The 25,093-nt window shown below is 32.7% G+C and overlaps 1 protein-coding gene across 1 annotated transcript; it reads right to left on the reverse strand.

Moving 5' to 3' along the window:
* Positions 1–9,048: 9,048 nt before the first annotated feature.
* On the reverse strand, positions 9,049–24,749 carry 14-3-3epsilon (tyrosine 3-monooxygenase/tryptophan 5-monooxygenase activation protein epsilon). Its single transcript, XM_072538247.1, has 4 exons — positions 24,428–24,749; positions 15,993–16,303; positions 15,551–15,890; positions 9,049–13,155 (listed from the first exon to the last, which is right to left on the reverse strand). The coding sequence occupies exons 1-4, from the start codon at positions 24,489–24,491 to the stop codon at positions 13,100–13,102; spliced, it is 771 nt and encodes a 256-aa protein (XP_072394348.1). The 5' UTR covers positions 24,492–24,749; the 3' UTR covers positions 9,049–13,099.
* Positions 24,750–25,093: the final 344 nt, after the last annotated feature.

Raw genomic sequence — 25,093 nt, forward strand, 5'->3', positions numbered from 1 at the left:
ATCTAATTTAAATCTTTTAGAAATGTTGTGTATCGATTAAAACAGCCACATAATTATTAAAATATATTTAAATGAAAACATAGATTTATTAATGAATTTATATTAAATAATAGTTTATTTTTTATTTGTTTCACATTTTTTATCTTTACATATTCAGATAAATTACAGCATTTTCATCGGTGGTTCATTTCGATACCAAATACATTATATTTGCTATTTTTTACTGACCCAAATTTTAACAGCCTAATGACTGGCTTCAAAATTCTCGACGAGTTCCAAATATAGATTCTATGCCGTCAATTTGCGACTATTTTGCATTCAAGTTTAAAATCATCGACTTACATGGTTCACTGAGCTGAACGGGATAATGGTAAATTTTCCCACCAATATTTGAAGCATTGTCGAAACCACATTCTATACAAACTAAGTAATAGCATTTTGTACAACAAATATTAAATATTTGTTACTTTATTTATTGTAACCTGTTAATTGTTATTTATTATCTGATAAAATAAAATAAAAATGTAATTCGGTATAGGTTGGAACAAATTTTATATCAAAGTTTAGGTTAAAAGAAAAGATATTTTTAAGAAAGTATATGATTTATATGTACAGGGTGTAACAAAAAGTTAGGTCATTAAATAAATCACATATTCTGAGACGAAAAATAGTTCGATTGAACCCAACTTACCTTGGTAGAAATCCGCACATAAAGAAAGTTACAGCCCTTTGAAGTTATAAAATGAAAATCAATTTTTTCCAATATATCGAAAACTGTTAGATATTTTATATTGAAAATGGACAGGTGGCTTTCTTTGGGCAGGAATATCTTAAAAAAAAAATAACAGTGAAATTTGTACACCCCATAAATATTTTATGGGGCTTTTGTTCCCTTAACCCCCCGAAATGTTTGTATACGTTCCAATTAAATTACTATTGTACCATTAGTTAAACACAATGTGTTTAAAACTTTTTTGCCTCTTATAGTCTGACAATTTTCAATTAAAGGTGACTAATCTACAAATTGATCTAAACGGTAGCGGCAACTATGTAAAATGTCAGCAGTAAATTCTTACAGGGGGTCATTTTTATTGTGTATGCTTCGCATATGCATATGCTTCGTAAGTCCCTAAGAGCTGGAACAACTCTAAAGTAATCTTATTACACAAGAAAGGTGATAGTCGAAAATTGGAAAACTACAGACCCATCAGCCCACTGTCACACCTGTTTAAAATACTCACCAAAGTCATAACTACTCGACTAACAAGGAAATTAGACGAATACCAACCATATGAACAGGCAAGTTTTAGAAAAGGCTATTCAACTTCCGATCACCTGTTAACCACAAAAATATTAATAGAAAAATGTAACGAATACAAGTTTCCAGTTTTCCTAGCATTTGTAGACTACGAAAAAGCTTTCGATACCATAGAACACACGGCCGTAATAAACGCAATGCAAAATTGTAGAATAGACAGCAGATATATTAACTTAATAAAAGAAACTATGAACCAAGCTACAGCTACATACTACCTAAATGAAAATGAACACACGAACCCTGTACCATTAAACAGGGGAGTCAAACAGGGAGATACTTTATCACCCAAACTGTTATCACCTTAATTTTTGGAGGACGTTTTTAAAAACCTAAATTGGAAATATAAGGGAATAAACATCAATGGCCGCTACCTCAGTAATCTACGATTTGCAGATGACATAATCCTGATAGCTACTGACCTACAAGAAATGCAAACCATGCTTTTAGAACTACATACCGAATCTTCTAAAATAGGACTGAAAATGAATTTAAACATAAACCGTAACAATATAAATTGATGCGATTCACTAGTGTATGGTGAGATAAGTTCATTGAATAGTTTGAAAGATCGGTAAACTTATCAACATTTTGCTGGTCTATATATATATATATATATATATATATATATATATATATATATATAGATATATATATATATATATATATATATATATATATATATATATATATATATATATATATATATATATATATATATATATATATATATATATATATATATATATTTACGTTCTTAGAAAGAATGGGAATGAGAGAAATATGATATTTTAGTTTATTCGTTCCACATTTTATATGTACATAGGCGTAGTGTGTTCTATTTCTTGGGAATATATTTATTAAATAGACTTTATTATTAACTTTAAAATAGTTTTGAGGTAATTAAAGTAAATTTGAGGCAAGTTTATTCTTCATATAGTATTAACCCATTAATGGCCGCTCCATATACAAAGAGAAATTTGACAATTAATTTATTAGATTGGATTAAAAACACACAAATTAAGACTAATTTACAACCAAAAAGATTTTTTTCCTCATTTTCAAGGAAAACAGTACAGGGGGGGGGGGTTTTGGGTGTTACCCCCCCGACCCTATTCCGACACTGTTACTCACACATTTTAAGGACTCAAAATGGAGGTAGCATCATAAAAAGAATTTCGGTGACCAACCAAAACCCCCCCCCTCCCAGAGGCAAATTCTAGCTGCGCTACTGATTCTACACCTTTTACATAAATAAATAGTATTACTTTTGCACATTCTACATTCTTGTACTATCGTCTCTTTTTGTAATGTGGCCAATATTGTCGAATCTGGTTTCATCTGGTAAAGCAAATTTAGATTGACGTCCATGTACTAAGTTTGCCACTGATGTAGCGGTTTCTTCACTATTATAAATTATAAATATAAATCTATGTCGGCTCATGCTTTCTTTTAAAATGTGCACTTCTTTATCCTCATCCTTTGACCAAAGCATATCAACTTGAAGCAGAGAGTGAACCAGATAATATACATATGCTAATAATTTTTTTTTAAATCTATGTTATTTATTTCAAAATCGTGACGGTTATTCTGCGATGCATAAATATTTGTAAAATATAGAATGCTCTCAATTACTTTTTTATCAAAAAAGAGTGAAAAAACTTCAATATATGACTTGCTTCCATGGTTGGTTTTTATATTGTCTAAATATCAATCAGACTGATGTTGAATTACTACTGTTGCCAGTGAAGCTTTTTCAGGATTACGAAATGCTAATTGAGGGTGCCGCCTTAGAAAGCCACAAAGCCAATGTTATCCAGCCATTTTCTTATCTTCTCTAAACACGCGTGGAATGTTATTTTTAACGGCTAAATCGAAATATAGTTTTCTTAAATCTGTTAAGCTAAAGCCAAACAATATTTCTTCTAAATATAAAATATAATCCACAAGTTCATTTTCTTGCGCTTCAGAAAACACAGTCTTAAATCTACCCAATCTTTTTTCTGCAGCTTTTTTCGAACTCAATCCTTTTTCTCGAGCTTCTTTTACTTTGCGCTCCAAAGTAGTTTGTGGAATAGCGTACAGCTTCGATGCTTTTCTGTATAACCCATGTTGCCTTCTAACACTTCTTGAATGGCGGCCATCATACTTTCCTTGGACCAACTCTGTCTGCCGCTTTTTCTTGTATAACGACCCATGTTGAAATCTTAAAAAAACATAATGATTTAGATAATTCAATGCATAAATGCTTACCCTAATAATTTTTGTATAGGCTCAGACTATTTTTCAATAGTACCTTTATATTTAAATAATTTGTCAAAAGCAGTTCTACCTAGGTACCTAGTAAAATTACTTAATCGGCATTAAAATATTCCGTAGGTTAAAATGAGGACGTCCCCGTTTTGAGCTACCCTTACCGTCCCCATTTGACCCGTTTATGACTTAATTAAGAAAATATGGCGTATTGAAGCTAAAATGCTAAGATTTTTAAAAGAGTATTATGTGAATATGTAGCTTAAAGACAGCGGAATCAAAGGTCTACTTACCGAAATTGAACACCAACCAACGGTGCAGGTTGAAATCGTAGACAAATCACAAAAAATCTTGGATGGACTGTACACAAAACAAACATAAGCTCACACCTCGACTACCTACTTACAGGTTACAGGGAACTAAGAACACCCACGCGTCGTTCAGCGGTCAATTCGTACAGTAGTACATAGTATGCGTACTAGTTTTGTACAAAGTACACAGTTTTTTTTTGTACTTATACCAGTGTGACTCGGCTTCAATAGCAAAATGCAGAAAAATTTATTTTTCATCATCATCATTTTGGCTTTACAACCCTGTGTGGGTCCTAGCCTCCCCAAGAATTTTTCTCCAGTCGTCCCTATCCATCGCATTCCTCCGCCAAGCACGTATTTCCATATTTCTCATGTCTTTATCGATGTTATCTAGGAATCTTGTTCTGGGTCTTCCTCTTCTTCTTTGACCAATAGGTCTATCAAGGAGCGTTTTTCTAGCTGGGTCGGTTTGCTCCATCCGCATTACATGGCCTACCCACCTCAGACGTCCTATCTTTATGTGTTTTACGATATCTGGTTCCTGGTATATCCTATAGAGTTCGAAGTTGTATCGTCTTCTCCAGACACCATTTTCATTTACCGCTCCATAGATGCGCCTTAGTATTTTTCTTTTGAAACATCCTAACATGTTTTCATTGCTTTTTGTTAAAGTCCAGGTTTCTGAACCATATGTTAGGACTGGGCGTATTATTGTTTTGTAGAGTTTTACTTTTGTATTTCTTGATATAACTGTAGATTTAAAAAGGAGATTAAGCCCAAAATAGCATCTATTAGCCGTGCAAATTCTGCGGTTTATCTCTGCGGTAGTGTCATTTTCAGTATTAACGAGCGTTCCCAGGTATACAAATTCGTTTACTGCTTCGATGACGTCATTTTCTATAACAAGTGGCCGTAGTGTTTGTGGTTGCGTACCTATTTTCATGTATTTTGTTTTGTTGGTGTTTATTATTAAACCCATTTTTGTAGCCGCTTCCTTTAATGCTACGTACGCCTCTCGTGCTGCGTTTTCCGTTCTCCCACCTGTTTATCTATCACCAACATAAAATTATTATATTGTACTATTGACTAAGGTCTAGTTCGGCTCCTTCGATCTGTCACTTCAACCATTTCATTGTCCTATTGTGATAAAATACAGCATACGTCTCTCTTATCTCTTCATTTCCCTATAATTATTCCATTTGCACATTTTGCGATAATATCTCCCAACTTGAGCTTGCAGTCTGTTACGTCTTTGGGAGAATTCTTTCTGCCAACACGCAGAGTACAGGTACAATAAGTTCCATTATCGAGTAATGTTTATAATAAAATTTATTTTTAATTTCATAAATTTCATATATGTTAATATTTGGAGGACCAGGATAAGGTACCACGCAATTTGTAGGACAATGTAGGTGTTAAATTATATAAATATTATTTAACCAACAGAAAAAAAAATCAGGTGGTTAGTAATTATTTTTCATGACCTCGTTAATGATACATGCTGAAAAGGGAGGACTCTTTGATAACACCTTGCTACCACAAACGCAAGTTGTTGTTAGGGCAAAAGTTGGGCGTCTTTTCAAAATGAAACCACTCACGAAAAATTATATTGTTTGTAATAAAGGGTGAAAATTGACCTGAGATCCTGGACTAATCTAATTTAATTAAAATCTTTTACTTGCTTGGTTTTGTTTGGATATTGTATTTCTTTCTTTTGCCCTTTGTGGTGTCAAGTTCATCGTATACGTTTTTGAAGCACTGTATTACCTTAAACTTCACATCCATTTTAGCAAACTTGTATTTTTTAATATTCTGCCAATCTTTTTCCTGTCACAAAGGACCAGATTTTACAGAGTTATAGTCCCAAAAAGATTGAGAGAGAGCATGCTAAGATTATTGCATTCGAGTCATTTTGGCACTCAGAAGACCCAACAGAGAGCAAGGCAGATATTACATTGGCCACAAATGAACAAAAGTATAGAAGACTGGGTAAGAAATTGTAGCAAGTGTGAGATATTTAAAAGTCACAATGCTAAAGAACCACTATTACTCAGAAAGTTGCCTCAAGCACCTTTTGAAAAGGTAGCAAGTGATATATTAGATTATGGTGGACAGTCATATCTAGTTCTGATCGATTATTTTTCTAAATGGCTCGATATAGTGAAAATTAATTCAAAAACCTCTCAGGTGGTCATCAAGAAGTTAAAGAAAATTTTTTCAACACACGGAATACCCTACGAAGTCATATCAGATAACATGCCTTATAATTCGAGGCATTGTCAGCAATTTGCTAAAGACTGGGATTTTCGGTTTGTAACGTCCAGTCCCCGCTATCCACGATCTAATGGACAGGCAGAACGAGCCGTTCTAATTGCAAAAAACATGCTTAGAAAGTGTGACGACTTAGATATGGCGCTCCTGGAGTATCGCAATACTCCAATAAATGGAACAGATAAAACACCGGCCCAATTAGTGACTAAGAGGGTTCTTAGATCGAAGCTACCATCAAATAAAAAGCACAAAGACATAAATCTAAAGGAAGAGTGGAAGAAACTAGAGGCAAAAAGAAACGAATATAAAAATTATTATGATAGAAACACCAAGGTAAGAAGAGAAATAGTGCCAGGAGAGAATGTAGGTGTCAGAGAGGGTAGAGAATGGAGACCAGGTCAAATTCTGGAAAGAGTAGATGAGGCACCCAGATCTTATTTAGTGCAGAAAGAAAATGGGGAAGTGGTCAGGCGAAACAGTTATCACTTGAGGCCTTCCCTAGTTAAAGCGCAAATTAAGAAGAATACTGATTTTGCACATAATGATAGATCATTAAACTCCTCATCTGGGAATCAGAGTTGTGAAGTAGAGGAACCTTCAACCTCCCAGATGAATGCTGAAAATAGAACTAGCGCTAGACTCAAAAGGGCTCCAGTGCGTTTTAAGGACTATCAAATGTAAGGGGAAAGATGTCATATCAGTAGGTTATGATTACGTTCACGGGGCTCTAGGCACAATGTATGGAGACTCGTCAGTTGTCACTACTTGCCAGGATCATTGTTAGAACATGGGTTTTTGGATATTATTGATTCTTGCAGACTTTGTTAAAAAGTATGTTTAAATAAATGTATTAAACACAATGAAATATAATTACTTTAATGTTTCTGTCAAATTATGCGAAATTCATCTGGATCAGATGTTTCTTACATCTAAATATTCACGCAAAATCAATTCGATAGATCCAATGTTTTAACCTTGTTTAGGCTATTGCCTCTTCAAAGAAGGGGTACTCCTTTTTTGCGGAGCGAAGGGGTGTGGTAAACGTGAGGACGAATGCGTGTGAAGTTGTAGAGGTGGAATGCTAAAAAACTGGGGTTCACAAGATGGTATGTGTGATATGGACGATATGGAGCGCACAAGAGGAATTATTGGCGAAGAAAGCTAAACAAGTCAAAGGGAGGCACCTCAAGGTGTTACCAGCCATGGTGGGAGCGGTCTTAATCAGCGTTTTTGGCTTGCAGTTGTTAGCTGTGATATTTAATGGGGGTTGATTTTAATATATCAAAATGCTAATCAGGAAGTTCGTTTCCAGTGTTATGTAGAAGTTTTGCTGGAGGGAATGGAACTTTTCTTTCAGGAACCCTGGTGAGTATTTGCCCTCTTTAGTATTTGTTTGGCTCGGTTGTTCGAGCATGCAATAGTGCGAAGGACATACCTCCTGCTGAGGGATAGGATTATGTCCTTAATCGGTGTTAGATTGGCTACCTGATGTATGTGTGCTGACGGATAGTATCTGCACTTCCTCGTGCAGAATCTAAGAATTTTCCTTTCAGTGGCCATGATGGTGTTAATTTCGCGGGTGTCATGTGATGCGTAGACGCATGCCTTCTATTCGATTATTGGTCTTATGAGTCTAAACCTCTTTTTTACCCTGACTAGGGTGTTTTGTATGTCGGTTTTCCAGTTGAGAGTCCTGTTAAAATGAACTCCCAAATAGGAAACTGAGTTTCTGAGAATAAGGTCTTCTCCTAGCAATGTTATCCGGCCATGACTTGGAAGATTTGAGTAATATCGAGTTGTGTTTTGGAGTCACTCTCCATTTATTGCACCACCTAATGACTCAATCTAGGTAGTTTTGCGGTCTTTCGAATACATACATTTGTCCACGCACTCTATGTGGCCCTGACGTGAGCAGAGCAATGTCGTCAGCATACAAAAGGTTTTTCCGATCTATACGGAAGGCGGGGGAAGTCACTGTTGTAGACTGTGTATAGTATTGGAGCAAGAATTGAGCCCTGGAGTAAAGGGCGAGGATAAAATGTTGCCAACTTTGATCCGGATCGTCCGATTAGGGAGATAGGAATTTATTAGTTTAACGAAAAGTGTGGGCAATCCAGCAAGGTGGAGTTTTTCGACCAGGCCCGTGTGCCAGACCTGGTCGAATGCCTTCTGGACGTCTAGGAATATGCCTATGGCGTGTTTCCTTTCATTAATTGATTGTGAAATCCAATGCATTTTGCGTGGAATGTCCAGCTCTGAATCCGAATTGGTAATTAAAAATGGCGAAGTGAGCGTAGATCCTCTCGTAGATTTTACCTAGGGTGCTCAGTAGTGAAATGGGTCTATACGATTCAGGGTTGGTTAGGGGATTCCCTTGTTTGGGAATCGTGACTGATGGCCACTTTCCATGAGATTGGAAAATAGCTCAGCGAGCAAAATCGATTGCAATTCAGTCAGCAATGTGCAAAGTTTTTCGAAACAAGGGATTTTGGTTTACCCTCAAGTCATTCATCACTGACGGATGTACGACCACGCAGATATTATGTAAACCAATTGTAACTCTGATGACGCTTCATTATCAAAAGTTGCTTGTAGTGATTCTTTACAATGTTATTAGGTAAGGTATATTTTTTTTAAATTACAAATACAGCGACGCCGTCTATTGTTCGATTGAAACAACTTTTTGAAGTTTTGTGATCATCTCCGGTGTTTTGCTCTCGTTTAGAATACTGTTTTTACGTTCAGCGTCAACAATTTGTGTTGTTGACGTACAGTCTCATTATTACCTTGCCTTCACTTCATCCTCTAATTATGAAATTTGAGATGATTTTGTTTGTAATCTCCAGTAATATTTCTTGTATAAAAAAGGAAAAGGACTTAAAAATAATAACCAAATAGTACATCAAAGTTTTTATATCAATCTACACAGCTTTGTTTACATTCATACGCTTAATAAAAAATGCAATTACAATTTCAAAGGAGAGATAACTTAACGAATGAACTTTGTCTTAAAAAAACCAGCACACTACTTGCATAATTTAAAAATTATTAAGTACCAAGTACACCAAACTCGAGTTCTTAGATCCTCCCATAAGCATAAAGATGTAAAATTAATGGCTGCATTGATTTTATTTAAATAGATTGTTAAAAAGGACAGTTTCCATTTTATTTATCTTAGTTTTTGGGACGATCCAAAATCATCGTAATTGGAACATATACATTAAGTACTGTACTGCCAGTTTCCAAAGACTTTCTCAAAACAGTGATGTAAGGTGAGGAATTGTAAATAATTTGCAGATCAAAACCCGAAGGGGACACATACAAATGTTTTTTTTTCAACATACAAAATGTAACATACTCGGTTGCATAAAACATGTTCACAGGTAAAATTGGTAGTACAACAATATAAAGGAATTTCAGTCAATGAGCTTAATACGAACTAAACTTTAAACTCACTTCTTTTGTATAGAAAACATCCAACACATAAGCTATTTCTAAAAGTAACTACCTAAGTGTTTAATGGAATAGAATAGTTATGTTAAGTTACACTTTAAATATCGTTTAAGCTATATTTTGGTGACACTTGGGATAAAAATATAGTTAAATAATACCGTTCATATATTGCATATTTTAAAACTCTTCCAGTACAATTTGCACAAGAAAACGAGCAGTAGGGATTCGCCTCAAACCTAATGATTTAAAGAACCGCGAAGATTAAAGTACGCGTGCGTTATAGACTGAACATTTTGTTATATGAACTAAGCAGGTCACCCCATTTGTAATTACCATGAGGTGCAAACTAACTTATAAAATTAGGACAATAAACAGATCCTTAGAATTTAATAATAAATTGCTCCAAGAATATAACGCAATATTCGAAATTTTTATCATAAACCTCAAAAAGGAAAAAGGGAGAATCCATGGATAAATAGCAGCTCCCTTAGATCTTTCATTTGTGGAACATAGGATCACGACAAAGTCCCACCATTGGTCCCTGTCACTGCAAACACCTTCACTTTCCAGAAAAAACCCATCGCCTGCTCTAGAAGTTCCTGTCTAAGAGGTTTTCTGGGGATAGTTCCTGGTACCATCAACTCTTCTTAATCAGAACTTGCTTGTTTAAGCGATATCTTTACAATATGTAACATTAAATCCGAACTAACCTTGATATTAGATGGTTTTTCATTGCAGAGTGCTAGAACCACGATACAAGATAGATATTTGAAAATTGACAGTCAGATGTATTTTTATATGTATTAACTTGAATGCTTAACGCCCGAATGGTCAAGTTATCCTCACTAGTTCCTAAAATAGGAAAAAGGCTGTGACAATCGATTTCGACAAGATCTTTATTTGCCAGTAGACATGTTAAAACACATGAATCCGCCCTACAACTCACCTTATATGACATGTACTGCACCATCAAATAGATTTTACGTTAAACGTGTTATATATATGCTTTTATCCCTCTAAAAAAATGTATGGATGCAAAACCTAACTTAAAAGGAATATTTTATTAAATTCGTAGGTTAACAAACTTTTTGTGTTACATCCTGTATATCTAGTGATATCATCAGTATTATTGCTCTACGAAATGCAAATAAATACTTAAGTTATTGGTTTAAAAAAATACAAAAAACGAAATGCAATTTGTACGGATATATGCGTGTTTAAAAAAAATGTATCCATACCTAAACGAATAAAATGATATCAGCGCTATGCTCTAGCTCTGCAAGAGTAGCACAAAGCGGAAAGCGTAAATACCAAAAGGAAATATAAAATACATTTTCTTAAATCACTTCAATTGGTCAGAGGTGGAAATAAAATAAGTCAATGGACATTGCACCCTCATTTTTCAATCTTAAATGCCAGCTTTCGATAGAACTTACACTTTTGTGCACATATTTAGTTCTATCTACTTATATATTAGAAATTAAACTATAGATGAAGATTTAAATAAATTTAGACGAATATTAACCTTTATGTAGGGATGTGGACTTTCACAGGCTTCAATACATTTTTGTTTCATATGTGGTACAGTTTTATATGCTTCCTTTGGTTGTGTGATCCATAGTTTCACAAAATGACAAGGCTAAGATCGAATAAGAAATATTTCTATATATTATTACCCAACTCTTAATAGTGCCAACATCCTACTCCCTTATTTTCAGACTTCTTTTGAGTTTTAGATAAGCATACCGATAAGTTTATTAGTTTTTAAAAGAGTACTCATAATTTGTCCTCTAATGTCGCCATAGGTAACTCTGCAGCTGAACATAGATTTATTGTTTCATTCTTATTCCTCAAATTTTTCCCTATTTGGAGGTTGCTGTTCGCTACTCATTTCTGTTCATCTTTGTTCTTGAAGATTTATTGTTTCATTAAATGATTCAAATAAAACTGATTGATGCACTTCAGATGGCAGAGGTCGTAACATATCATAGTTCAATTATACCAGAAACAGATTTTACAATTTTTCAATACAAACATTGGGATCACACAAATATATGGGTTGTTAATTCAATGACAACTGGGATAAGGTGCGAGAAGTTCGTTTAAGACCAGGTCAGAGCATTATTTAATACAATATAACAATTAACAGTTTTTTGTAGCCAACTTTCACAAAAACACTTGACGAGAGCATGGCACTTGAAGAAGAAAATGTTATTGAACTGATCTACCTGGTTGATACTTACCCAATTGTCAATAAGTCTATACATAATCAAGCGAATATGTCATCATTGTCTAAATATAAGTAAAGTTAAATATGATTTAGTACTCTGCCACTTTGTGATACTGAAAATTTCTAGGGTTATCATCATTTGTTCATTCCAATAAACTTTCCTCAATTAAAACATTGCACATGAAGCCTGTGACCCATATCCAGGATATTGTATATAAAAAATGCTACTTTTAATCATATAGCAAATAATTTATTAAAATGGTGGCCCCTTTATTTATGAAACAATTTAAATTACATATTATCTGCAGTTTTTGATGAAAAATACTGACTTTCTAATAATTTTATTAGTTAAAAATATAAAAAAACAAAAAGAAAATTGTCAAAATATACTTTAATGTTTTTCTTGTGTTTGACATAAAATTTGAGAAGCCTCTGTTAATGGTAATTAAAAATTGATTATTAAAAACAAAGTTTTATCGAATAAAATAATCTCAAAATGTTGGATAATACTTTTTGATACAGTCTTTTTGAGATAAACTAAAATTGAGTACAATGTCCATGTTGCTGCCTACATAAATTCCTTAAGGTAGTAAATATTTCACACTGAGGTATATGAACATTTTTGCTTCAATTATGATCATACCAAAATGGTAATGAATCATTTAAATACTATTAAATTTTATTTAAGATAAAAATACAAAAGAATCCAACATTAAATATCTAAAGCGTAAGTTCTAGTACATCCACTTGATTCCTATCCGAGATTGCGAATCACCTATGTGCACTAACATTTTTAAACTGCAATTGACATCTCCCAACTGCCAGGTGCTGTTTAAAAATGAATATTCTGATGTTCAAACTGCGACAATACCAATTTTGAATTGATAAATATATAATAAGTTAACGAAAACATTTTTTTATAAATAACTGTAAAAATATGCACTTGTATAGTCTGACAGTTGGTAAGAAGGAATTCGTTCAAAAGTTATAGTGCTCATTTTTGATATAAGTTGATCGGTCGTCCGCAAATCGGCCGGGACAAATTGGTTATTCCATTCATTCATTCGCATTCATTTGGGAGAGACAAAACAGTTACAGAATATATTGTTACAGCTAGTAATAATAATAATAATACAGTATGTACTAGGATGGTTGGGGCAAGTTGTTTGTCTACTTGCCCCGTCCCCCTTTCACAATGTCTGGGCAATGCCCCGCACTACACAGCACTCAACAGTTCGATATATTGCCTCATGTGACATTTGCAAGTTATGATACATCTTGGTCTTCTACATCTTGTAATTGCTCTTTGTTTACATCTTCAGCTGAAACAAAATAAGTTTATGTCATTGAAAATGTTTTAAAACAACTGAATCGTTATAATATGATCAAAATACAACAGGGACATAAAACATTACAACATAAGTTAATCGGATTAGGAGTTGCATTAAACACGGATGAAACAGAAGAACCAGAAATCCAAAGAAGAATAGTACAGGGAAACAAAGCTTATTTTTCACTCAATCATGTGTTCCGCTCCAAAAACACACACTGGTGATCGAAAATCAGGCTCTACAAAACTATTACCAGACCAATAGTATGTTACACATGCGAGACATGGGTGATGACAAGAGACAAAAAGAAAACTGGAAGTCTTCGAAAGAAAAGTCCTCAGAAAGATATTTGGACCTATTAACGAAAACGGAATATGGAGATCCAGGTATAATCATGAACTCTAAAAACTGTTCAAAGAGACACCGATCTCAGAATTCGTTAAACTTCAGAGACTTCGCTGGGCTGATCATGTAGTAAGAATGGAGACAAAAAGACTGCTGAAAAGAGCCCTAGATAGTAAAATGCAGGGCGCAAGACCAAAAGCAAGGCCACGGAAAAGATGGGAGGATGAAGTGGCCGTGGGCGCGCAAAATTTGCTAGACGTGAGAACCTGGAGAAGATCGGCGCGGGACCGACAAGGTTGGAGGCATAGTTCGGAGGAGGCCAAGGCCCGATTTGGGCTGTAGCGCCATTGGAGAGAGAAAGAGATAAGTTAATCATTCGCTTCATTTCATTTTGTATATATTGGAAAAATGAATATGAAGAAAAATAGTTCAAGTTGGATATAGTTAGCCAGAATTTAGGTTAGATAGGTTCCCTAAGATATTTTTAAGAAAGTTGTTTATAACTACTACACTCAGGTGGAAAAGTAAATGCAACAGGTTAATATTTTGCAAAATTTGTGGTATATATTTTCATTTTATTTTAATTGCACGTACAATTAAATACTTGCATTTTAGTCGTAAAGGGTTAATTAAACAGTTGTATAACCGTTATTTTCAAGCACTCCGAGGAATAATTCCACAATCAAGTTCTTTCAAAATAACCATTTTCATTAATTATTACATAATATTATAATTATTATTTTCCTACATTTTGTTTTTTGTTTCAGGTCTCCATTTGTTTCATTTTTAGGAGAAAAATAATGAACTTGTCAAAAACAGTTTGTTAAATGTTTTTTATTGACGAGGCAGCTTTTCTTGTTTCCCAAATGTCAGTTTGATAGTGATCCTATTTACGAAAGACCCACTACCAACACTATCATTTAAGTGTAGAAAACTGCTCAAAAGCAGTTACTGTTGTTGAAGATGGTCATAGTTATGAACATGTTGCAAGAATTTTTCATGTTCATCGCTTTACCATCAAAAGGATATTCGAATGTTTTCAAAAAACTGGTGAAAATAAGCGTAAGGCATGTGGTGCAGAAAACACAAAACTACTGCTATTGATGACAGATTTCTTCACATTACAACTTTGGGAGATTGTCATTTAATATCAATTAAGCAAAGAAATCAACTTCAAGAAGTCGGAGGTTGAAGGAGTATGGTTTAAAAGCTGACAAACCAGCAAATTAATACCACCCGAAAAAATTATAATTACCAAATATAGCCAAACAATTTTGTGACTTTTGGAATAGCCTCAGCCCCAGGCCCTTATGGGCCTAATCCATATGATAGGAGCGATATAATGGGCCTGCCTTAGGAGATCGTATAAGTATTTGAAGGGCTCACAAATGAACTCTGCCCGGATCTACCATAACCATAAGGTTTTCCCTTTAAAACTCTTTTGACTGTAGGAAATAAAAGTATCTGACAGGGCAAAATGGAAAAACATTTTTAAGCAGGCCAAGACTCACAAAGGGTTGTAGCACCATTAGAAGAAGAAGAAGACATACATCAAATAACTAAGATACAAATCTAAAGACCATAATCTGATTGATAATAAGCAATATGAAATATATAATGTATATAAAAAGAAACACCTTTATCTCAGTATGTCTGCCTACAGCATCTTCAATGGACAGGCCATGTATTTAGGACAGAAGATAAAAGAAAACAGACTTCCAAAAAAAAAAAAAAAACATTTGAATGCAAGAATCCAGGTGAAGAGACCTATTAGAAGACAGAGAAAGAGATCAGAGGATGATGTGGATGAGGACGCAAGAAATCATAGTATACAGACCATAACGAATGGAGAAGTTTGCTGAATGAGGCAATGGCTTGAATTGGGCTGTAGAGCCATAGGATGGATAGTCATTTAGATTGACATTTGAATACTATCCAAAGTGGATTTAGCTTTAAATTATTTACATAAATTTTTAGGTGTATAAAAATGATTATTTAATTACTTTATTTAAGGAAATTCAGAGATTATAGAAATACTTACCATCTAATTGCATATCACTGGTCCAGAGAGTTAGATTGTCCCTCAAAAGCTGCATTATTAACGTACTATCCTTGTAACTTTCCTCGGAAAGGGTGTCCAACTCGGCGATTGCGTCATCGAAAGCAGCTTTGGCCAAACGACATGCTCGGTCTGGACTGTTCAGAATCTCGTAATAGAAGACAGAAAAGTTGAGCGCAAGACCCAGTCTGATGGGATGTGTTGGTGCTAACTCTGTCATGGCGATGTCGCTGGCCGATTTATAAGCAACTAGAGAATGTTCGGCAGCGTCCTTGCGATCGTTTCCAGTTGCAAATTCGGCCAAGTATCTGTGGTAATCACCCTGTAATTAAATATTTAATATTACATATAAAAATCATAATATCTTGTTCCTTTAATTTAACTTTATAAAATCAAACTAATTCCTAAAATGCTTCATACCAACCTTCATTTTATAATAGAAGACCTTGGATTCTCCCGAAGAGGCGGCAGGTATCAAATGTTTGTCTAGTACTCCAAGAATATCTGAGCAAATATCTCTAAGTTCTTTTTCTACTTGTGAACGATACTGGCGGATCATTTCTAGCTTATCATCAGTTCCTTTTGATTCTTCTTTCTGTTCTATGGAGGAAATTATACGCCACGACGCTCTCCTTGCACCAATGACATTTTTATAAGCTACAGAGAGGAGATTCCTTTCTTCTACAGTCAGTTCCAAGTCCAGCTTCGCTACCTTCTTCATGGCTTCCACCATTTCTGGAACAAAATAATACAATAGTTACGTTTCAGTGTTATTTCGGGTCTTTCAACAGTGTATAAAAAATTTCACAAATTATTGTCAAAAAGAAATAATAGGAAAAAATCGGAAATCACCAAGAGGACACCAATAGTACCTAGTACAACTTAACCAATTAAGACCAATTTTACCTTGTACAACAAAAAATTATCTATATAGTACAACTTTAACTACATTTTTTTTTATTTATTTAGTGTATGGAATAAATATAACAATTGTTGTAAAACATAAGTACAGTATTTAAAATACAAACATAAGCTTAGTGTCAGCATATGCACCCCAGTTAGTACCACATAGATTCTGAATAAGGTTATTTCTAGTAACTACTTATTTTTTGTGCAGTTATTTGTAATGCTTTTTAAACAACAGAGTCCTGTCTATGGTAAATCCCAGATATTTTGGGTAGGGTTGGTAGGATAGTGCTACGTTCCTCATTTTGACCTCTAATTCTTGGTTTGCCTTTTGGTCAGTAGCAGTCATAAAAGAAGAAAAGTTTAGTACTTAGATGACACTTGAATGAATCAAGACCATGCTGTCTTAAAGGCGTGACAAAAACAAGAAATGGCTCATGAAAGGAGCCTAACTGTACATTAAATCCCCCTTCTCACTATTAAGTCTAGGTGGACTCAAATAAAAAACTAAGTGTGAAAAAAAATGCCACTATGCAGTGACCAGACTGCTAGCTACTGCGATAGAAAATGTAACTTTTACGTTATGGTTAGATACACTCTAAAATAAGCCAATGTTTACTAAATAGCTAAATAGTTGATCATCATCTAATGAGTTTTTTGTACACGATAATTAATATTATATCTTCCTCCAGATGCAGATTTACTTCATAATATTGCTTTCATATCAAAATAGATATGTCTACATGCATTTTAAATATGAAAAAACCTTTCACTATCTTTTTTAACATTTAATTTTATTCTAGTATTCTTAATTCCTATTATAAAGATAAACATGCCCCATTTCACTTCAAAAGAGTGAGGCCTACATTTCTGAAAGTTAAAGGTAAGTATTGGTGGTTATATCTCTCTATCGTTAAAGTGAAGTGGACATACAGTTGTTATTTTCAACTTGTCAGTCATAATAACAAAGATGTACGAAAACTTGTCATGAATGACTTTTACAAACAAAATATCGTAATTGTAGATTATTTCAATGTTATTGAATATATCTTATTGATACTTACAATAGAAGATCATAAAATAACATTCTGAGAACTTACTGCCTAAAATTTTGAAACTATACTAGATTTGAAAATATTTTTTACAAACATTTCAAAACAATTTACACCTTTTTCTAATTGTGTCACGGAAAATCATTAGTATAAACAAATCAATTAACACATTATTGATGTTTTGTGAATACATAATATATACATACAGTACTACAACTCGATTTAAAACACATTTATCTCACGAAATTAAATTTTATTTACTTATTAATAAATAAATTTAAACTTTTGCATATGCTGAAGATATCACTTACTTCATTCATGAGGACATCATAACAAGGATCAAGAAGATTAAAAGAACTAAACAGCAGTTGCTGAATGAATGGAACTACATATAAACTGTCTACCCACACAATGGCTGGGAATGTTGATGCAGATTTCATTATTTATGATTAGAATTTCAAAGCTGGAAGAAACTGCAGATATCTCAAAAATCAGGATTTAAACTTTACAGGATGCTGGTAGTTCATGTTATCAAATATGAAACAGTAGCATTGTCTCTACAAATCAGATGAATTCAACTAGGTTGTGCTTATGATCTATCTGATGAATTCAACAAAGAATTTGTGATCAAGACCTCCACCCAGTCTTAGTTCTCATAAGGAGTGTTCCCACATACATAATGCCATTTATCAAAGTCTAACTTAATGTGGTAAAATCCTTACTACAGAGCAGTTGTAATAACTTTCTGCCTGTTGAATCTATAAAGTCATCTATGAAAAAATTCAGTCTCCTCTAAATGTTAGGGGCACTCTTCAAACAGCTGCATGCAACACTAAGCCCAGTTTCATTGAATGCAATAACATGGCAGCTTTTCCTTCCTAGCGCAATTTCCATTAAACTTATAGCCGTATGACACTATGCATTTTCTTGTATCGTTTCTTGCAGATACATTTGTGCTCTGTATGACACTATGCAAGTTCTTTTACCGGAAATTGTATGTGATTCGGCACATGATTGGTCGAAATTTTGACACATACAATTATATAAAAATAGAACTGCAGTACCTGACAACCCCAAGCCAGATACTACTGATTATTTTTTTAAATATTGTGGTTCAAAGATGAAAGAAATAAAATGTCCCAATATTAAAACTAAATTGGAAACCACAATTTTTGAAGATATTCAACAGGATGTAATGGAAGACAGAAAATAATAAATAATTTGGTTGTAATAATTTCTTTGTATTTTTTAAAAAAATATGTGTTTGAATGGCATGCTCTTGAAATTCTACTCTCTTATTTGGAGATATAAAATAATCTTTAAACCCATGATGAATTTTTAAAGCGGTTATTTATTGTTTTTAGTAATACATCTCCTCCTACTTTCAGTAGTTCCGATGCTATTTGATCCAATCCCTGTGATTTGTTTTTTAATTTGGCTACTGCTGTTCTAATCTTGGTTATTGTTGGTGGGCACTTTTCTCTGATGTCTGCTTGGTCTGTATATCAAAGTTCTCCTCCAGCCGCCATTATGACAGAAGTTTTACGTTTTTGCACACAAATTGGCGCATTTCTTGTACAAGAAACTGCAGCAGACACAAATTCTTGTATCATTTCTGATATAAGAACTATACGCTTGTATGACACTGTCCATTTTTTTGTTATATTAGAAACGATATAAGAAATGATACAAGAAAATGCATAGTGTCATACGGCCTTTACACATTTTAACAATAATCAAATATGAAATAATATGCATAGGCAATATTAATGGCAAACTTTGAAGAATTTGTTATTCTAGTTATAAACACCAAACAAGCACTTATCATTTGTTTATTGGTTGTTATGCTTACAAATTAATGATAAGCAATACATGACAAATTGAAACTAGCAAAGCATATTAAATTGTCTTTCAAACAGTGTATTTCTCTTTTTATCTGATTAGTATTTTCAGAAAAAAACATAGTTCAGTCAAAAGTTAGGACAAACTGGAAGAATATTGCTCAGGATAGAGATCATTGGAAGAAGTTGGGAGAGTCCTATGTCCAAAAAATGGATGATAAAAGGCAAAGAAGTTAAAAGTTTACAGTAGGCCTATGCACACAAATTTATATGATTAATGTTATAATGTATGTTTTTATAGTCAAGTATGCACTTTTCTTCTTAAGCATTCACCCTTTAGACATAAATCAAAACTTTAAATTTAAATTACATGTGGTTGATTGAATAACTTACAAGGGAAAAATGATAATTAGGAACTAAAATTGCCCATTTAAGAAATTGCCCTAAAATTTGAAGATTTTGAACAAACTATGAGATTTAGGTACATTAGTCCATTTTTTAAAGGGTTTAAAAAAATAACAAGTCAGAATTGTTAGACCAAAGGGTCATGGTGTACATAAAAACATTTTTTAATAATAAAAAAAAAAGATTTTAAGAAGCCAAAAAGGCACTAGAAAATACCTTGTTATCAAAATCAAGGAACATGAATTACTGATATTATATTTGCGTTTTTATAATTTAGTATAGTTTTCTTCTTGCAAACTCAACTTATGAATCCATTTTTTTTTATTTCCATTTACATACTGAATTTAAAATAGAATTTACTAAGAAGTTACAATGGAAAATAAATTCATTTAATATCCAAAATGAAGTTTGTAAATAAACCAGGAGATTAAGGCACATAAGTCCCACAGAACATGCTTCTTACTAATTTCATTAATAAATGAAATTAGTCATCCAAAATCACGTGCTGCAAGAGGTGAAATGCAACCGAAATCACATGCCCATCAAGAATTCTATAGGAAATTTTGAAATCGATCATTGGTGGCACGTAAGAAAATATGTTTCCTTGCTAGCCACTTTACATTGTAACAATAGAATATTATATTTCTGCTCATAATATAAATAATACATTAGATATAGTTTATAAAAAAGTTTTCATTCACATTAATAATGTGTCAACTGAGCAGAAGTCGACTATATGCTGAAAGATGTAAAATACTCAAATAAGTATATTCTTTTTATTTTAGAAAGATATTAAATTATTTAGTCTATCAATAGAAAGAATACTAGCAACCACAGATGCTTGTTTGGTCTGTATGTACATGTCTTCTAAAAACATACCAAAATGTGTTTATTTGAAAGTTATACATATAATGATGCATGACTACTCCCTACAATTGCTTCTACATATTGCATTTACAGCAGTAAACAAAATTAAACGCAATTATCAAGATTAGAAGTTTATTTATGGGAAAAATTTAATTCTCTTGGGTGCCAAATAACCAACAAGTCTATTTAATAATGGAATTAATCAATATCCTGACTATATCAAAATGTATTTACATAGCAAAATAAAGAGACAACAGATGAATCAACAGCTGAATCAGCAGATTACTGCATCTACAAAGCAAAGCTAATACTTTCATTTTATAAGTGTCAATAAAAAACTAAACATTCTGTCAAAGGAATAACTCAAATACAAAGTAAAAGCAAAGAATATAGACGCTTATAGAAGAATTGTTCACTGTTATTTTTGAAAGTTAGCAAAAAGTGGGACATAGATAAAGAAAAGTGGGACGAGTGGAACGCACGTGTTGCACATGGTACCACTAAGGAGCGGTCATGTCAGCTGTGGCTCTACTATTGCTTCTAAAATATGAAAGAGTGGGGCAATAAATGCAACTTTAGATATTTTTATATATAGATGCCGCGTGGTCGTAGAATAGGATTAAATTTTTGCGTTTTATAAAATTTTTTAGAGAAAATAATATTGTTTTAACTTTTAATTAATTAATCTTTTTAGAAAAATTATTATGATTCAAATTTTTAATTGAAATAATGTACAAATCTACAAATAATATAATTAAAACTCTCTTTTTATAAACTATAAATAAAATTAATTAAAAGTCAATCACCGGGAGAGAAAGCTCAAAAAATTGTAAGGTGTTTTGATCAAAAAACAATTCCTGATCTTGTTAGTACGCTAGGATTGCTTTTTAACACATACACCAAAGAATTATTTTTTACAAATGGAGAATTCGAAATTGTGAAGTATTATTCATTCATTCATATATGAATAAAAAAATCAGTTATGAAGATGATATTTTAGTAAATGTCATACATTTCTAGATAAAATTTGTTTAGGCGTAGATGCAAAGTTACCCGTTCGTACTCCTTTCCCACTTCCCCCTAACTACATATTTCATTATGAAATTTTCGCCACGGCGCCAGGCTTTGAGTTTATGCAGCCACCCTCAGGAGGAGCGTTTTGAAGTATAAACCGTAACCAAATCGCCCATTTGAACAATTCTTCTATAAGCGTCTATATTCTTTGGTAAAAGTTTAACTTGCATGGTAAGAAACAGGAATGATTACACAGCCCAACAAAATAAAAAAATGTGGTCCTTGAGAAATAATGAATTTTAAATATTTTTGTTGTTCTAATTTCAAAAATGACTTCTTTTTTGGATTCGATTGTATAATTTTAATTTCGCTCGAAAATATATACCTAATGGCACCTGGAAATCACCAGACGGCTTACAATAAATATGATAGATCAAGTTATTGTAGCCTAAGACACCAATCAAATATAAAATATGTCATGGCAAGCATTTTAAACATTTAAAAAAGGAAATAGGTTCTAAACATATACAAAATACAAACAAAAATAGAGAATACAAACATCAAATGAAAGAAGCAGCTGAAGAATTACTAGGCACGAAAGGTAAACAGAAGTATAAGAATGAATTACAGTTTTGACAAAGAATGTCATATTATAACAGAAAGAAAAAACAGAGCATATTTACTAATGCAACAGGAACACAAGACACAGAACCTGACAAGCAGAGAGAAATATAAATAACTATGTAAGGAAAAAAAATTACCACAGAAAGAAGAGAGAAAATATGAACAAAGAACTTCAAGATCTAAGTAAGGCAATAGAGATGAAAAATTTTTACCAGAAACTGAACAAAAGAAAAAAAAAATTCAAACAAAAGAAGTGAAGAGATAAGGAGAGTAAAATATTGACAGAACAGCAAGAAAAACTAAGAAGATGGAATTCCTGAATGCAACCGAAAATATTTAGATTATATTGATAGATTAGATATTTGTTTCTCATACTCCATTTAACGTTTTTTATAAAAATATTGCTTTAATTATGTGTTTTTAATATGCCATATGCTAAATAAAAAATTCTCTCTTATTGACAGGCTTCTTGGTAAAAGCTAAAGATAAAACATAAGAGCTCATGCATATGAGTCATTTCATTATCGCTTTCCTGGAGTATAGTACTGTGAAAGTTGTGCATGTAGGGTATTATTCTAAGTACAATAATTATCAGAAATAAAACCAAGAAAAAGTAAATATCCTCTCAACATAGAGAATTTATGATTTTAAATCTAAAAAATTATTAATGTCATTTGATGGGTCAACAATTGCTTTGAAAATTGGGCAATATATTTAAGAATGCAAGTGAATATAATAAATGACTAATAAGTAAACTGCCAAAGCATTCAAACTATTGTGGAAAAATACTAAAAATATATGTAAGAAAATTAGAGGGGAAAATACACTTTTGCAAAACCTAAAAACACTTGCAACAGTTTTTTAATAACTCAAACTGTACAAATACAACAAAAGATGAAGCAAAGGAAAAACCACTAGCTAAATAATTACGAGATTACCTATAAATTAACCAAACATTTATTAAAATTAATAAATAAAAGTTTTAAATAAAGTAGTAGTTAAATGTGAGACATTTTTTTTTACTTCTAAAAGTATTATCACTTGACCTGATGATGAAAGTACTCAAAATAGCCTAGTAGTGACTCATTTCTTATTAAATTGCTAGTTTAAAAGCCCATTTAAAAAAGTATGAAGGAATTGCTGAAGTGGTAATCAAATCTGATAAGATAAAACATTATTCACACATATGTACACAGATAGCTCCCAGGTTATGTAGGTATTTGTGAGTTATTAATTAAAGTATAATTCCAGATAATACCTATGATTTATAAAGTTGCCTTTAAATATAAATTTAGTTGCTACACATAAATTACCACCTTAATATTCTAATTACATTTTTATTTGCTTATGAGTCACCATTTAATACATGCTTGGAATTTGAATAGGTCCACTGTTGATATAATATACAAATATGTATTGATTTCTGAAAATTAGATAAACTATGTAAAGAAACCAATCATTTTACGTATATCCAGTTGTAATTAAAATTGAATTTAGTTGCTTACGCCTTGATTGAATGCTAAAAGCCCAACCTGAATAGACTTAAAAATGACAGGAAGTTCTCAATTTGGTTTCATAATATCATGTGTACTTTTAAGGAAAAAGAATGCATCCAATGGTCAAATATCTTCGCCATTTCATACATCAAGGTTGGCAGATAATTATGTGAATAATTAAATTTGAATTATATTTTACGCGATCAGCCTGTTTCAAGATGTAGCTACCGATGACATTTGAAGCACCAAATTAGTTTACATTTTAAAATCGATCAGACTGCTTTTTAATGAGTCTATTAGAAACCAGGTTGTTACAATGCAAAACTTGTAACTTTAATCGAAAAGTGGCTTTCAGTTATGCTTTATTCATATAGAATTTTCAGAAATTCCTACCTATCCTCTTACTTTAAACAACGATTTGCAAAAATCGATACCGCTTTCCAACGTATCAGTCAAAGAAATATTAAGAAAGTAAAGAGTATGATATTGAAATACATTACTACTGAATAAAACCGTATATATTTCGTCCAATTTAACGAAATAATTAGTTTTTTAGAGAAACTGTCAAATATGTCAGAATCGAACAGCGTCTTTTGAAGGGCAATTTAGCGGTATATTTATTGGTGATATATGATATTACAAAAATATACATACCATCGTATCTCTCTGCTTGTTCGGCTAATTTTGCCTTGTATACATTATCCTCCCGCTCGGACATTTTTGAGATGATTTCAGATTTCTTTTATTCACAGCACCTAACACAAAATTCCAATACTCTACACTTTTCTTACTATCAATATGGCTGCGCCCGCCACACACCACACACTAGAATCGCCGACAGAGGTCGAAAATCTTTCGGAGAATGCAGTCTCTTGACGTCACAAAGAGCGCGCAGATTTGAATACAATAATAATTTAAAAAATTTTAGATAAATTTTTGAGATCTTTTAAAACGTTTGACAGATGAATAATGACGCATAATTTTATTATCTTATAAACAAAATTGTTTTCCACGACACTCTTTTTTAGAATGTGTATAAAATTTGATACAGACTAGGCGATATATTTTAAGGTTCATAGATCATAGTCCGTTCACCCCGTTTTTTATCGGTCTGGTTAGCAGTGTTAAGCTGAATGTCCTTAAAAATTGCCAAGTTCAATGCAAAAGTCATCTATTTGCGGACCGATTTAAGAATCTTTAAAGATCTTTAAAGATTCTTAAAAATCTAAAAATAAAAGTATTGGCTTTTGAAATTAGAGTTCTTGTGTATGAACTTTATTATGGTTATAGTTAGAATTTTTATTTTATGTCTCTGTGTTT

This window comes from Diabrotica undecimpunctata, chromosome 7 (assembly GCF_040954645.1).
Source record: "Diabrotica undecimpunctata isolate CICGRU chromosome 7, icDiaUnde3, whole genome shotgun sequence".
Classification (NCBI taxonomy): Eukaryota; Metazoa; Arthropoda; class Insecta; order Coleoptera; family Chrysomelidae; genus Diabrotica; species Diabrotica undecimpunctata.

Excerpts from the sequence above, each read along its gene's own strand:
- 14-3-3epsilon (XM_072538247.1), bottom strand. The coding sequence starts at position 24,491 with ATGTCCGAGCGGGAGGATAATGTATACAAGGCAAAATTAGCCGAACAA. Across the intron at positions 16,304-24,427 it reads ACAAGCAGAGAGATACGATG|AAATGGTGGAAGCCATGAAG; the intron begins GTATGTATATTT and ends ATTTTGTTCCAG. Across the intron at positions 13,156-15,550 it reads CAGTGATATGCAATTAGATG|CTGAAGATGTAAACAAAGAG; the intron begins GTAAGTATTTCT and ends ATTTTGTTTCAG.